Source organism: Ochotona princeps, chromosome 31 (assembly GCF_030435755.1).
Source record: "Ochotona princeps isolate mOchPri1 chromosome 31, mOchPri1.hap1, whole genome shotgun sequence".
NCBI lineage: Eukaryota > Metazoa > Chordata > Mammalia > Lagomorpha > Ochotonidae > Ochotona > Ochotona princeps.
The window spans coordinates 12849101-12864679 of record NC_080862.1 but is presented as its reverse complement, the minus strand read 5'-3'; the positions used below and the strand labels follow the sequence as shown (position 1 = coordinate 12864679).

The 15579-nt window shown below is 46.1% G+C and overlaps 1 protein-coding gene across 4 annotated transcripts in view; it reads left to right on the top strand.

Annotated features, from left to right (window-relative positions):
• DOCK8 (dedicator of cytokinesis 8) overlaps positions 1–15579 on the top strand; it is a 165521-nt gene that overhangs the window by 117269 nt on the left and 32673 nt on the right. For all 4 annotated transcript variants that reach the window (XM_058657399.1, XM_058657401.1, XM_058657403.1 and 1 more), the window contains 6 exons: positions 115–254; positions 5770–5939; positions 11143–11288; positions 12628–12810; positions 13271–13403; positions 14349–14436. In XM_058657399.1, coding sequence (XP_058513382.1) covers positions 115–254; positions 5770–5939; positions 11143–11288; positions 12628–12810; positions 13271–13403; positions 14349–14436 — 860 coding nt within the window. The remainder of the gene's footprint in view (positions 1–114; positions 255–5769; positions 5940–11142; positions 11289–12627; positions 12811–13270; positions 13404–14348; positions 14437–15579) is intronic.

Sequence of the window (15579 nt, the reverse complement as noted above, 5' to 3'; positions counted from 1 at the left end):
CGCAGGAGATCCTAGCAGCACCCTCACTGGGTGGCGTTCACACAGCCCGGCAGGCACACGGGCACCTTGAGGGCTCCTAGAGCCATGTTAACTACCCTCCTTGTGTTTCTGCAGAACTCCAGCTCCTGCTCCAGCTTCCAGGACCAGAGGATCGCCAGCATGTTCGACCTGACCCCGGAGTACCGGCAGCAGCACTTCCTCACCGGGCTCCTCTTCACAGAGCTGGCTGCTGCTCTGGATGCAGAAGGGGAAGGGTAGGTTTCTGACATTCAGAATGGGACATGAAGCAAAGAAAGAAAGAAATAGAGAGAGAGAGAGAGAGGGGGAGGGAGAAAGGGAGGAAGGAAGGAAGGAAAAGAAAGAAAGAAAGAAAAGAAAGAAAAAAGATATGTCCCTGAATCAAAATCTGTAGCCAAACTTGTCACACTCAGCCAAGCCTGTGCCACTCACCAATTCCAAGGAGTGGTGGCATCCGTGCCTTGAGTAAATGGCACCTGTCGAAATATAAAGAGGCCTGGGGATGGAAGCCAGCTCTCCCGGGATGCTGGCATCCATGAGCTGGCTAGAGACAAAGCCATTTTTAACGAAGGCAACAGCATGGAGAGGTGATAGCAAGATGCTACTTAGCCTAGTGCTAAGAAAGGGACTGAGATCGCCCCCAGTCAAGTTCTAGACTTGCCAGGAGAGAGACAGACTCCCGATCCAGGGCTTATGGCACTTTCACCTCTCACACTTATTACACAGTCAGGCACGCAGCACACTAACCGCGGATGTCAGTGGACACTGAGCAAGTGTCCTGCCACAAGCCTTTAGGGTTAGAAACTAAGCCTGCCTGGATGGAATGAAGAAAGCCATGACTTGCAAAATATTGTGCATTCTATTCTAGCAGCTGGCGAAGGCTTTCCACTGGACACAGTTGAGTGTTTGGAGTCATCAGAAATTACATCAATGTACAAAACACTCTTTTTATAAGAAAAAAAAAAAAGAATTTAAGGATCGTGTCCCTCATCAAGTGGCAGGATTAAATCTAGAGTTGTGTTTGTGGGCGTTGGGGCCCTTCCAGGACCCATTTTCCATACCCTAGCATCTACCTGCCTGACAACCAATTCCTAGGACTTCTGCAAAAGAAGTTTTTGTAGACAAGTGTGCAGATTAATGGCAACACTGCTGCTTTGTTGCAGCTTTCTGTGTCATTGAAAGTTTTTCTCCAAGTGTTTATGGTTTCAGGAAGAAACCAGGATTCGCTTTATGCAGCAATTACGGCAGCACCTTGAGCTTGTGTGACTGGGTGATAAATGGATTCCAAGTGTTTTTGCCTGCCCTCACATTGCATGTCTCTCAGTTAGCAAGGTCCTGTGGTGGACTCGGCATTCAGCCTCTTTCTGGAAATCCGGGTCCTGTACATATCCTCGCAGAGCCTCTTCCCATGCCTTGAGTTCCATCTTCTTTTCTGAACCCTAACTCCGCCCAGTTTTCTCAATAGAGTCTTCTGTCCTGTAACTAACACTAAGTTTCCTTAGCAACCAAAAACGTATGATAAGGAGCTCTGGAGAAAGACTGAACCTAACCTGCATTCCCACGCAAACACACACATTCCCTTTATTGCACCGCTATGAAATAGAATTTTTTAAGAAGACAAAAACTTTAATAAAACCGCTTTCATGAATACGCATGATTTCACAAAGCATACACCGTAAGTAGAAAGACACGGAATCTCGGCAAAGATTATACATTATAAAATGGAATCAAAGTCCATTTTTGAAAGCTGCTAAGTCCAGCATGTAAAATAAAAGTCACTGGATGCGATTAACTAGAGAATGTCGCTAAAAAAGGATAAAAGGAAAAGCATTAAAGATAGAAGCAGAGAAATATGAGGAATAGGGGAAAATGGAGATAGTATTGAAAGGAAGGGAAAGGGGGAATCGGGGAAGGAGATGGGTGGCAGTTGGGGACACCTGCAGACGCAGGCATCCGTCAGCTCCACCTCTGATGGGAAAATTTTTCATGACTTTTAAATGTGATATAAGAGATTTATTCTGATCTTCAAATTATGAAGTATTTAGAGGGGCTGGCATTGTGGCATAGCTGGCGAGGCCAGCATCCCATATGGGTACCAGTCCCTGTCCTAGACATTGTACTTCAATCCAGCTCCCTGTGAAGTGGTTTCTAACATTAACCTTCAGGATTGATGCCAGCAGTAGTTTCTGGTTTGTTTTTTTTTTTTAAAAAAAAAAAACATCTGTTTTTGAGTCCTTGCAAAGTAGTTGTCGTCATCTTTCTTAGCAACAGGCTAGGCTGAGTTCCAAAGTCATCATTGCAATTACACAATGTTGAGATACATTCTTGCAATATACACACACACACACACACACACACACACACACACACACACACACAGAGTACTTCTCCTCCCCACTCCCCTGGGGAGTAGCTAATGAAGGCTCACTGTTTTGGCAACACAGTGATTCCTGACTGCTGGGTTGTTGGAAGGTCGTTAGAACTGTGGTCATAACTTGACCCTATGGGCTACACCCCAGAAAACTATCCTGCTGGGGCCGGTACATTGGTTCAACTGGTTAATCCTCCACCTCCAAGCGCTGGGATCCCATACGGGTTCAGGTCCCAGCTGCTCCACTTCCCATGTAGCTCCCTGCCTATAGCCTGGGAAAGCAGGGGAGAAGGCCCAAGAACTGGAATAAGCTCCAGCCTGGCCCCTGGCTTCAGGTCAGATCAATTCCTGCCGGTTAAGCCATTTGGGGTGTGAACCAGAAGATGGAAGATCTTTCTTTCTGTCTTTGCTTCTCCCTGTAAAATCTGCCTTTCCGGTAAAGTTAAAAAAAAAAAAAAAAAAGGAAGGAAGAGGAGGAAGGAGGAAGGAAGGAAGGAAGGAAGGGAAAAAAAGAAATGAAAAAAGGAAGAAAAAAGAAAGGTATCATCCTTTAGCAATACTGTCTAAGGATCACAGCTTTTTTTTGAAAGAGTTTTTATTAATTTATTTTTTTATTGGAAAGGCAGATATACAGAGAGGAGGAGAGACAGAAAGGGAGATCTTCTGTCCATTCATTCACTCCCCAAGCAGCCGCAATAGCTGGTGCTGCGCCGATCTGAACCCAGGAGCCAGGAGCATCCTCTGGGTCTCCCACGTGGGTGCAGGGTCCTAAGGCTTTGGGCCGTCCTCAACTGCTTTCCCAGGCCACAAGCAGGGAGCTGGATGGGAAATGGATCCTCGAGAGTTAGAGCTGGTGCCCACATGTGCAAGGCGAGGACTTCAGCCGCTAGGCTAATGCTAGGTCCAGGGTCAGAGTTTTCTTTCACTGCCAGCACAGCCAATAGACTTAGCGGCTTCTGTGCACCTGTAAGGCAAGAGGTGTTGGGATATGTCTCAGTCGCTAGGCCCCTGCAAGGAGCCAAAGCAGCGGTTTCCTAAAGGTCCCCCCGGAAGTCCCCATCCTTGCCTGACACATGTAACGGCTGTGTCCATGAATCACTAACTCCTCAGCGCTTCTCAAGTGTTTGGAGATCGTCTAGTGTCTGTATGAAGATCACAAATTGCATTGCCTTACTTAAAACCCAGCCTACTGCAGGGACCATTAGACTAAAGAGGCAGTCAGAACAAATGCTTTTGAAGTACACTTTCTAGTTATCTCCTTTTGGCTACAGTGCAAGAATCTGACACATTTTAACCTTTCGTTCATATTTTCCTCTATAACTCTGGATTCTGTTTTAGCTTTCCCTTGAAAGAAAAAGTAGCTGTTTACCATTGTGCATTTGTAGTTAGGTTGTAGTATCTGTTACAAGGGGCGTGTTTCTTTTGCTTTGTTACTGAGCTGGAATGTACTTACAGCAAAGGGTCCAGATGTGCCAGATGTGAGAGAGAAAGTCAGGCTAATTTTTGCCTGTGGATACACGTCAAGATAAAAGATACTTCTAGCACCTCAGACTCCCCCTCGCAGTTCTGGTTCCCCCCATACAGATTACTGTTGGTCTGGTTTTTATCACCAGAGGTTGGTATTACCTGTTATTGAACTTCACATTCCTTTGCTAAATATCGTGCCAGCAGGCCTTGAGTGTGGTGGCATATATCAATAGTTCATTGTTTGCTTTCAACTGTATGCAGTATTGCTATGTGCTCATATACTTGAATTTATCAACTCTAGGTAGAATCTGACTTGTTTCCAGTTTGGAACTCTTAGAGAAAAAAAAGCTGCTATGAGCCATTGCTATGCATGATTTTTGGTGACCATTAAGCTCACTTCTTTGGGGGTATAAATACACCCTACTTTTAAATTTAAATTGAGTGTATTATTCTTGAAGAGGTAAATATTTGCACATAGTTTGAACAAATTTTCAAAAGTACCTATACATGCAACTGGGTAAAGAAGAACAGGTTAAACAAAAGCAAGCAGATAATAGGAACCAATATAAAGGTTACAGAGAAACAGAAAAATAGTACAGGAAAGTCAGGATTATTATTTTAGAAAAAAAATTATTATCAGGCAAAAAACCTCACAAGTTTTACACACTTTCAGCAAAACTAACCAAGACAAAATGGACTTAGCCTGGGATTGGTGCTGTGGCAGAGTGGATAGAGACCCTGCCCGCAATACTGGCATCACACACAGACAACAGTTCAAGTCCCAGCTGTGTCGCTTCCCTTCCATGCCTCTGCTAATGGGCAAAGCCCAGAGATCCAAGCACGTGGGTCTCTGCCACCCGCATGGGAGACCCAGATGAAGCTCCTGGCTCCTGCTTTCAGCTTGGTTCAGCTTTAGCCGTTACAGTCACTTGGGCAATGACCCAGTTCATAGAAGAGCTTGCTATCTCTATAATCCTGAACTTTGAATAAATGAATCTTCAAGGACCCGGTGCAGTAGCCTAGCGGCTAAAGTCCTCGTCTTGAATGCGCCAGGATCCCATATGGGCACCACTTCTAATCCCGGCAGCCCTGCTTCCCATCCAACTCCCTGCTTGTGGCCTGGGAAAGCAGTCAAGGACAGCCCAAAACCTTGCGACCCTGCACCCATGTGAAAGACCCAGAGGAAGCTCCTGACTCCTGGCTTCGGATCAGCTTAGCTCCAGTCATTGCAGTCACTTGGGGCGTGAACCATCGGACGGAAGATCTTCCTCTCTGTCCTCCTCTCTGTGTATGTGCCTTTCCAATAAAAATAAATAAATCTTTTTTTAAAAATCTTCAAGGAAAAAAAAAAAGATTTAGCTCACCGTTCCACAGAAGGAATGGTCATAACCGCATATTAGCAACAACAACAACAAAACAGATAAAAAGACTGTTGTTAAGGAAAAGCTAGGACCTTGAGACACCGCTGGTGGGACTATACAATGAGGGAGCCGCTGAAACACTCCACAGTTCCTCTAGAGATTAAATAGACTTCCCCTGCAATCCAGCAATTCGATTTGAGCTATGTACCCAAGAGAAGTAAAACTATACAATCATATTCACAGTAGCGCTCATAATTCATACAGCCCCAAGGCAGAAATCATTGAAATGGCCTTCAATTGGTGAACAAAGAAATAAAACTCTGTAGTAAAGATTTATAGTGTATCTATAAAATGGGGTCTATTCAGCAATAAGAAAGAATTAAGTTCTGCAACGTGATAACCCCGAGGATAGGAGCCAGTTAGAACACAGCCACCCTGCCTGCCCGTTTTCCGCACTGTCGCCTCTTTCTTTGGGTACTTTGGTCCTTGTTGGCTGTGGTTGGTCTGACTCCCTTCCACCCTAACCGCGAACATTTTGTGTTTTGTCCACAGCATCAGCAAGGTGCAGAGGAAGGCGGTCAGTGCCATGCACAGCCTGCTCAGTTCTCACGACCTGGACCCGCGTTGTGTCAAACCAGAGGTGAAGGTCAAGATTGCTGCCCTCTACCTGCCTCTGGTCGGCATCATTTTGGACGCCTTGCCACAGCTCTATGATTTCACAGGTAAAAACCTTTGTGATTTCTTGGCTCGGACTGATGGAGACCCCTGCCAAAAGTCAGCCCCGGCGCTGACCTAACAGCGCTTCGAAAGTTTTTTGCAAGGTGGAATTAACAGGCAATTTGAATTTTGGTGCAAAAAAAAAAAAAAATGTTGAAAGTCACTCATATGAGGAGCTTTTCAAAAATGCATGGAAATATGTATTATGAAAAAGCAGTCCATACATTTCTTCTATTTCTCTTTTTTTTTTTCCCAGTACATTTTGAAGTACCTTTGCATGCGTATTTGAGCATTTCTTCACAGCAGCGGTCTCTACACCTTGTTAGCATAGGTCCCGATGAGCTTTAAAAAAGAAAAAGGCACAAAACCCGTGTTCATTTCTCTTTTTAAAATTGCTTGATTTTCTAGTATGTGATGGACTTTATAAATTGTAATCACAAAGGATGAAACTACAACAAAATTACTTCCTTTGAAGATCCTTGCCGTAACATCCTGAAATAAAATTGTTCTCTCCCTTTTCCTTTGTGTTTGAAGCAGTCTCAGATGAACCCAAATACTGGTTTTTTTGTCCCAACATTAGGAACTTGCACCAGAGAGGGGAGATTTTGCCTTTGACACCGAGTCTGGTTCTTCGACCTACCTCCTGCTTAGCAGCAGACAAAGGCGAAGTCATTTGAAAGGGCTCTGTGGCCTTCTGCAGTCTATTTCATAGAACAGTGTGGACTGGAAGAGTAGATGAAAAATAAAACACCCCATCCTGGACGGAGGAGCTTTTTGTTTGGAGACCTGACAAAAAAATTGATCTGCCTGCCTGCTCTCTCTCACACACACAGGCACACACGGGTGCAAACATAGGCAGGCACACACACACATACATACACACACACACACACACAGATATTCACAGGTGCAGAACAGGCGTAAACACAATACTCTCATCACTTCAGAGGGCCACTGCCTTTGCTCCAACTCTAAACTAGTTCTTAGAAATGTCCATGGTGTTCTCTCTCTTTTTTTAATTAAGATTTACTTATTTTATTGGAAAGTCAGATATACAGAGAGGAGGAGAGACAGAGAGGAAGAAGTTCCGTTCGATGATTCACTCCCCAAGTGAGCCGCAATGGCCAGTACTGCGCCGATCCGAAGCTGGGAACCAGGAACCTCTTCCGGGTCTCCCACGCGGGTGCAGGGTCCCAAAGCTTTGGGCCGTCCTCGACTGCTTTCCCAGGCCACAAGCAGGGAGCTGGATGGGAAGTGGAGCTGCTGGGATTAGAACCGGTGCCCATATGGGATCCCGGGGCATTCAGGGTGAGGACTTTAGCCACTAGGCCACTGCACTGGGCCCCATGGTGTTCTCTTGACAATGAAGGATGCTGGGGTCTCAGGAAGGCTTACCAGAGCCTACCATCCCTCGACTTGCAGTTTTCCTTGGCCTCCTGCAGCCATCTGCGTTTCCCCACTTCTTCCAGATGCAAAGTGATGTGTGTGACTGACGTATTTCTGAAATCATTGTGGTAACTGGCGTTTAGTTCATAAAACTGAGACCAGTTGTCTGTGGTCTTCAGTTTGCACAAGTCAAAAATGAACAAGCACCACTCCTATGAAAGTAATACTCTCCGTTCTTTAAAAAAAAAAAAAAAATTCCTCTAGCAAACACTTCTGGGGAGCTATGGAATGGGAGATGGAGAGGCCAGCTCAGAGTCTGTGGAGTTGGCTGAGGGCAAGGAGATGAGGGAGACAAGCTCAGAGCTCAGAGGAGCACGGTGCACAGTTAGGTGAAGACCATCCTTCAAAAGCACCTGCCTGGATGGTGGCTGAGAACTGAACAGCCTCCCTAAGTGAAAGACAAATGCTTGACCTAGTGTTGAAGATGCGTATAGAGACACCTGCATTCCATTCCAGAGTTTGATGCCTGGTTTACCTCCTGACTCCAGCTTCCCGCCAGTGTAGACTCCAGGAGGCACCAAGAGATGACCAAGTATTAGGACTCGTGCCGTGTGCATAGGAGACCCAGGCTCAGTTCCAGCTTCCTGTCTTTAGCCTGCCATAGTCACATCCATTGCAGGCTGGAGTGAACCAGAAGATAAAGCAGGAGTATTCTATGTCTATTCCTGTCTCTGAAAAAAAAAAAAAAAAAAAACTAAAATATGTAACACAGAGCATAGCATGTCATTGATATTTCATTTCTGGAGAGCTTAATTATAAGAGTTTGACATATACGTTCGCACAGCAGGGAGCCACGTTAGTTTACATGCTCCATGCTTCCTGTTTAATTTGGAGTTTTCCAAGTCAGAGGCTGGCATTTGGCACAGCAGTTAACGATGCCATTAGGGATGTCTGCGTATCGCAGAGCCTGGGTTGAAGTCCCAGCTGTGTTTCCAGTCCCAGCTTCTTGCAGATACAAGCCCTGGAAAACAGCAGGTGACGGCCCAAGAGTTTTGATCTTTGCTGCCAGTATGGGAGACCAGGATGGAGTTTTTGGCTACTGGTTCTGTCCTAGGGGACCTTTGAAAGGTTGACTTTTTTGATACCTTCCCTTCCTCTCTAAACTGTAAAAATAAGATGCCTTGGGCTTGGCAGTGTGGCCTAGTGGCTAAGGTCCTCGCCTTGATCCCATGTGGCTGCTGGTTCTAGTCCCGGCAGCTCCACTTCCTCTCTATCTCTCCTCCTCTCAGTATATCCGACTTTGTAATAAAAATAAAATAAATCTTTAAAAAAAAAAATAAGATGCCTGTCTCTTAGGGTGAAGAAAAAATGAGGTCAGAGAACATTTATGAAAGTATTTTATACAGAAAAGTTTTTATCTTTTCCTCTTTATTCTTGTAACTGACTGAAGAATAATAAGCAAGAATGTGTCCTCTTGTTATCTTGGTAATAATGGAACCAGGGTTTGCTTAGTTCCCATCTCCTACTTATTTGGCTGTTTGTTTACAAATCCAGGTGCCCCTCAACACAATAGTGAATTGTCTTTCTAAAAAAATTGGATTCTGTTCTCAGAACCTTGGTAGATGAAGTGCTGTCTAGCCTCAGATTTTTCTGAAAAATTGAGGGTTCAAGTGGCTATAATGTTGACAGGTCAAAAGAAAAATATGAGTTTTTAGTGAGTCAATCAATGGCAAGTATTTTACCGCATTTCCAAGAACCACTAGAATAAATTGTGTATGTGGTGTGTGTGTGTGTGTATTTGAGAGAGAGAGAGAGATTGGAAGTATTTTACATACCAGTCTTGTGATTCATCTTTTGTTTGTGTATCTTTATTTACTTATTTATTTTGTGTATCTTTATTTATTTATTTATTTATTTTTATTTATTTATTTTTATTACAAAGTCAGATATACAGAGAGGAGGAGAGACAGAGAGGAAGAACTTCTGTCTGATGATTCACTCCCCAAGTGAGCCACAACGGCTGGTACTGCGCCAATCCGAAGCCAGGAGCCAGGAACCTCTTCCGGGTCTCCCACATGGGTGCAGGATCCCAAGGCATTGGGTTGTCCTCAACTGCTTTCCCAGGCCACAAGCAGGGAGCTGGATGGGAAGTGGAGCTGCCGGGATTAGAACCGGCGCCCATATGGGATCCCGGGGCGTTCAAGGCAAGGACTTAGCTGCTAGGCTACTGCACCGCCAGGCCCTGCTTGTGTACATTTAGACCTAGGCTTAAATTTAAGTGTATACCAGTACCTATGAATTGTGTCACGTAATACATTGTAATTAATGGAGAAAAAATAATAAAATTAAAAAAAAATTTAAGTGTATATTAGATAGATACAATAAACTAACACTCATTTTGAACTTTAAAGGCTTTTTTTTTTTAAACAGATTTTTTTTATTTAAAAGAGTAGTGGACAGAAGTTTTCAACCCACTGGTTTACTTCCCAAATGGTCACAATAAACTATATCTGGTCCAGGTGGGAGCCAGAAACCTGGAACTTCTTCCCTGCCTCCCACAAGGGCAGTAGCAGTCCAGGCACCTGGTTCATCATCCACTGCTTCCTCAGGTGCAGTAACGGAGCTGGACCAGAAAAGGAACAACTGGGGACTCAAACCAGTGCTTTGGTGCTGACCTCATAGCCAGCACCTTAAACCTCTGTGCCATTTAGTGCAGGCCCCTGGAGATTTTTTTTTGTTTGTTTTCTTTTTAAATTTATTTGAAAGGCACTGCTACAAAGAAAGAGAGCCATCTTCCATTGCTACCTCACCTCCCAGATGGCCACAGTGGCCACCTCCCAGGATTAGGCCAGGTCAAACCCAGGAGCCAAAAACTTCATCTGAATCTTCAGTGTGGATGCAGGGGCCCAAGTGCTTGGGCCATCCTCCACTGCTTTCCCAAGCACATTAGCAGGGAACTGGATCCGAAGTGGAGCAGATGGGACTTGAACAAGTACCCCATTTGGATGTCAGCATTAGAGCTCATGGCTTACCCCATTTTGTTACAATGTAGGTTCCACCTTAAGTTTTATAACTTATTGGGCTCCCCAGCCCAGTAGTGGCTAAAGTCCTTGCCTTGAAAGCCCCGGGATCCCATATGGGCGCCGGTTCTAATCCCGGCAGCTCCACTTCCCATCCAGCTCCCTGCTTGTGGCCTGGGAAAGCAGTTGAGGACGGCCCAAAGCCTTGGGACCCTGCACCCACGTGGGAGACCTGGAGAAAATTCCTGGCTCCTGGCTTCAGATTGGCACAGCACCGGCCGTTGCGCTCACTTGGGGAGTGAATCATCAGACAGAAGATCTTCCTCTGTCTTTCCTCCTCTCTGTATATCTGACTTTCCAATAATAAATAAGCAATTAAATCTTTTAAAAAGCTTCATAACTTATTGTTGAACCGCTAAACTTATATAAATAGCATACTACTCTAAGACACCTGTTAAATTCTATAATTATAGATTTTTTTTCTATTTGATCATTATGTAAGATCTACAAATAAAGTGAAAAATATTAGTGCTTGAAAGTCATGAAAATTTCTATTCTCACAATTTGAAAAAAAAATAATAATTTTGAGTCAATGTGCTTGCTGACACTTCGCTTTATTAGGTTGCCTCCTTTTTTTTTTTTTTTTTCCCACAAGGAAGAATCCAGTTCTAAACATTTGGTTCAAAATGACGGTGCTGGCACTGGTGCCCAAGAAGTGCCGGTCACTCACTTCCTGGGCCTTGGGGAAGGGGACCTCAGAGGTCCTCTCTGAGCTGCCACCCCAAGAGCGTTGTCGTTGCAGCTGCTGATGCCCGTAGTGGGAAGAACCGTACCAGTGGCTCGGATGAAGAACAAGAAGGGGCCAGTGCGATCAACCAGAACGTGGCCCTGGCCATAGCCGGCAGTCATTTCAACTTGAAGACAGGCGGAACCATGCTCTCCTCCTTGGTATGTTGGTGCATGTTTCTGCAATTTGTCTGATTTCGTGTCTCCTGATGCGAGAACTCAAGAAGCTGTGGGCAAGCATCTCCTGAGGCTGGAAATGCAGGAGCCCAGGAGACAGATGGAATTCTGACAACAGCAAGAAACCTGCACGTTCAACTCAGGCAGGCTCAGTGGTGCTAGGCAAAGAGGCGACCCTGGGAAGCATGGATCAGACCAAAGCTCCCACACATGGGAGCCTAGACTATGTTGATTGACTTACTTGTTTTTCTCACTGTGTCTGTTTATCTCCTGAGATAGTGAGGTCAGCGTCTTGTCCTAGCGTTTCCTGGTGGGTGACTTTCTTCTCTTCCCTGGGTGTTTAGCGATGCCCGTGAGGACCAGGGAGGAAGAAGGGCCTTAGAGACTGGCATTGTTCGTCTTACAGCGTGGTAACTGTGATAATGTTTTATGACCTCCTCCAACTTTCTGTTGTCCTGTGTGCCTTTTCTTATTACCTGCCTCTTTGAGTGGGAAACTCAACGGCCCAAAGTGCATCTGTTGGTTAGAACACAGTTCTCGCCAAGTTGAAGGCTTCGTTCATCCTTACCAACAGCCTCAGAATAACCAACGTGAAAGGGACTTCACGACCCGTGTTATTTCCACCCAAAACAAATGCTTCCCTTCAGATATTCCCAGATGCCTCATTGAGGTTCACGGCCACATTCCCCTGAATGTTAGAAGGACTGCGTGAAGCCAGAGTACAGCCACGTGTTGCTGCTGTGTTGGTTTGATGACCATGTTCCCAGCACTCTAAGCATTTCTGGCAGAAGTGTTAAAGCAAAAAGACAAAGCCCCTGGGCAGACATGAGCCGTGGCTCAAGGTGCATTGAGGAGGAATCCACTCACTTATGGGTTTGATTAAACTGGAGAGAAGTTCATGACTTGTATGTAGCACCCTGGACTAGGGCAAAAGGAAGGTAAATCTGAACAGTTAGTTTAGTTGTGATCCCTAGCCCAGCTAGGTCTCCTCTGTAAACCCAACCCCCCACCATCCTCCTTGAAAGAGAGCTACTCAGAGTTCGTAGCCACACAGAAGCCCCTACGTGTCATTAAGACTATGAAGCGTGATTGGGTTCCAGGGCAGACCACCAGACCACACTGCTGCCAAAGCCCAAGGTGCTCACTCATTTCTGTGGCTGGAAGGCTGCCTCTCGGTCCAGGGCACAGCTGCCCTCCCATCTAGGCAGGGCGTGGCGACTGAAAGTGGACACCAGCCAGTGTAGGGGTAGCAATCCCTGTGTTCCAGAAGATTCACATCCCATAAGCCGTCCTGACTTCCTCCCCGACCTGTGCTTCCTTCCAGCCCTATAAGCAGTACAACGTGCTCAGTGCCGACACCACCCGCAACCTCATGATTTGCTTCCTCTGGATCATGAAAAACGCAGATCAGGGTCTCATCCGGAAGTGGATTGCCGACTTGCCCTCCATGCAGCTCAACAGGGTTTTGGACCTACTTTTCATCTGCGTCTCATGTTTCGAATACAAGGTAAGTGTGCGGTCACTCCGCTGGCTGCCAGCATTTACATCCCACGTTCACCTCTGCCTCGGGAGGCCTCCCTCTTTAACCAGGCAGGGAGAGGCGTCGCTGATTCCTCTCATTTCTGCTTCCCATCCATGGCCTCCTGAACTTTGTAGATACAATCACTTTGCAGAGAAAGGAGAGAGATCACCCATCACTCCTCAGATGTCAGGGCTGGGTCAGGCAGATATGTCCGGAGCTTCTTCCTGGTCTCCCACATGGATGCAGGGACCCAAGGACTTGGGCCATCTTCCATTGCTTTCCCAGTCATCTCAACAGGGAGCTGATTGCAAGTGGAGCATCCTATGTGGGATGTTAGCACCATGGATGGCAGCTTTACCTGTACCAGCCACCTGTGCTTTGTGTTAATAACTGTTCCGTTAGCAGAGGTTTCACCAATCTGTCTTCCTGCCTGTATCCTTTCCAGGGGAAACAGAGTTCTGACAAAGTTAGTACGCAAGTGCTACAGAAATCGCGGGACGTCAAGGCCCGGCTGGAGGAGGCTCTGCTCCGTGGCGAGGGGGCCCGAGGGGAGATGATGCGTCGCTGTCGCACTCCAGGTGTGTGGGGTGATCCTGCTCGGCCTCCCGCCAGCCGCACTGCACCCACTTGGAGAAGGAATGGCCTCCCAACACAAGCGCACACCACCTTTCCTGTTAGGGTAGTGGATAGCTATTGCTGGGACGGTATGTCACGTACAGATGTGTGATACAAGCCCCTGCCTCACAGGGAAAGTTGTTGATATCAGGTTACAGGAACCCTGCAAGTGGCCCCAGGGGCACCTTTTAAAACTTGCTGGCCACAAGTCGCACCTAAGAACGTGTGTTGTTGGAAAGCATCTCTTTTAGTGGACCAAAAGAGATGTTGGGGGAGGACCATTTGATGGCATGGTCAAGAGACTAGATGACCCTAGGTCCAAAGTTATCTCCCCAGATCATTCAGGATTTGAGGAGAATAGAACCAATTTCCCTACGTGGTCTCAGAGTCTCCCATTCCTGAAGAGACCGTCCCCGCCCTACCGTTTCACCAGAAACTCCAGACACACTGGGCTCATCACTCCAAGAGGTAATGAATGACCCACGTATCCTGGGCCCTGGTGTCTGTGCCCAAAGTGACCTAGACTGACCACTTGCCCTGTTCACAACTGTGCATCTTGCGGGGTGTGGGAGGGCAGCCTTCACAGCAATAAACACTGACCACCCAGACTCTACTTCCAAGAGTTTCCACTAGTTCCGTGGGAACCCCATGAATTTCCCTGAGAGTTCCTGTGTAAGAGAAATGTGCTGACTCCCCAGAAAGGAAGGGGTTCAGTTGCAGATCTAAAATCTCCACCAAAGACAGGCCAACTGGAACACAGGTCTTGCGCCTTCCTCTCCCACCAGCTTCCTGTGTGGGTCTAATTAAACCAGTGGTGCTGAGTCTGCTCTGTTGGGCTTGTTACGGCTGCTTATCTCGGGAGGGCTTCAGGCTAATCAAATTCCTATCATACATTTCTTCACTCCTAGGGAATGACCGATTTCCAGGCCTCAATGAAAATTTGAGATGGAGAAAGGAGCAGACGCATTGGCGGCAAGCTAATGAGAAGCTAGATAAGTGAGTCACTCAGCATCTTTCCCGCTGCGTCTACCTAAAGGCCAAAGCTCTTTTTCCCAGGCTTCTTGTATTGCTGAGATAACTGCATCCTTCCAAGGGAAAGAACATGAAACATCACTCTCTGTGTAAACATGGGCACCCCGGGCAAGCAAGGGTACAAGGGTTGTGGTTTCCAGGTTTCAGAAACGGTAAGCATTTCAAGAAAACAAATATTTGGCAACCTCACATGGCCTCATAAAAGCAGCTGATGGGAACAGAGAGGTAGAGAAATTAAGATGAGGTGCCCAAGACCATGTCATTTCCAATCCATAATTTCATCTCAGCAAAGTATACAAAGATGGGGATTCAGAGATATTTACATTAATCTTATTTTAAAGTCTTATTTATTTATTTAAATTGGAAAGTCAGATTTGCACAGAGAAGGCAAGACAAAGAGAAAAATCTTTCATGATCACTGGTTCACTTCCCAAATGACTGCAATGGCCGGAGCCGAGCTGATCTGAAGCCAGGAGCTTCTTCTGGGTCTCCCATGCAAGGTGCAGGGTCCCAAGGCTCTTGGCCGTTCTTGACTGCTTTCCCAGGACACAGGCAGGGAGCTGGATGGCAAGTGGGGCAGCCAGGATATGAACCCACACCCAAATGAGATCCCGGCACATACAAGGCTTGGATTTAGCCACAAGACTACCATGCTGGGCCCAATTATTTTAAATTCTTTTTAAAAAGTGGAAGCATCCTAAATGATCAAGAACAACTGAAAAATCTATAACAAAATATCAAGATGTCATCAGACTGTTTTGAAATAATGTGAATGATTTGAAGAGATGCTTATGAAATATTTTTTTAAGATTTCTTTTTAAATTTTTTCATTGAAAAGGCAGATATACAGAAAGCAGCAGAGACAAAAAGATCTTCCATCTGCTGGTTCACTTTCTAAGTAGCAGCCAGAGCTGAGCTGATCCGAAGCCAGAAGCTAGGAGCCAGGAGCCAGGAGCCAGGAGCTTCTTCCAGGTCTCCCACATATGTGCAGGGTCCCAAGGCTTTGGACCATCCGCCACTGCTTTCCCAGGCCACAAGCAGGGAGGTGGAAGGAAGTGGAGCTACGGGGACCTAAAGCCACCAGCTGCAATGCTTGTGTCTCATGTA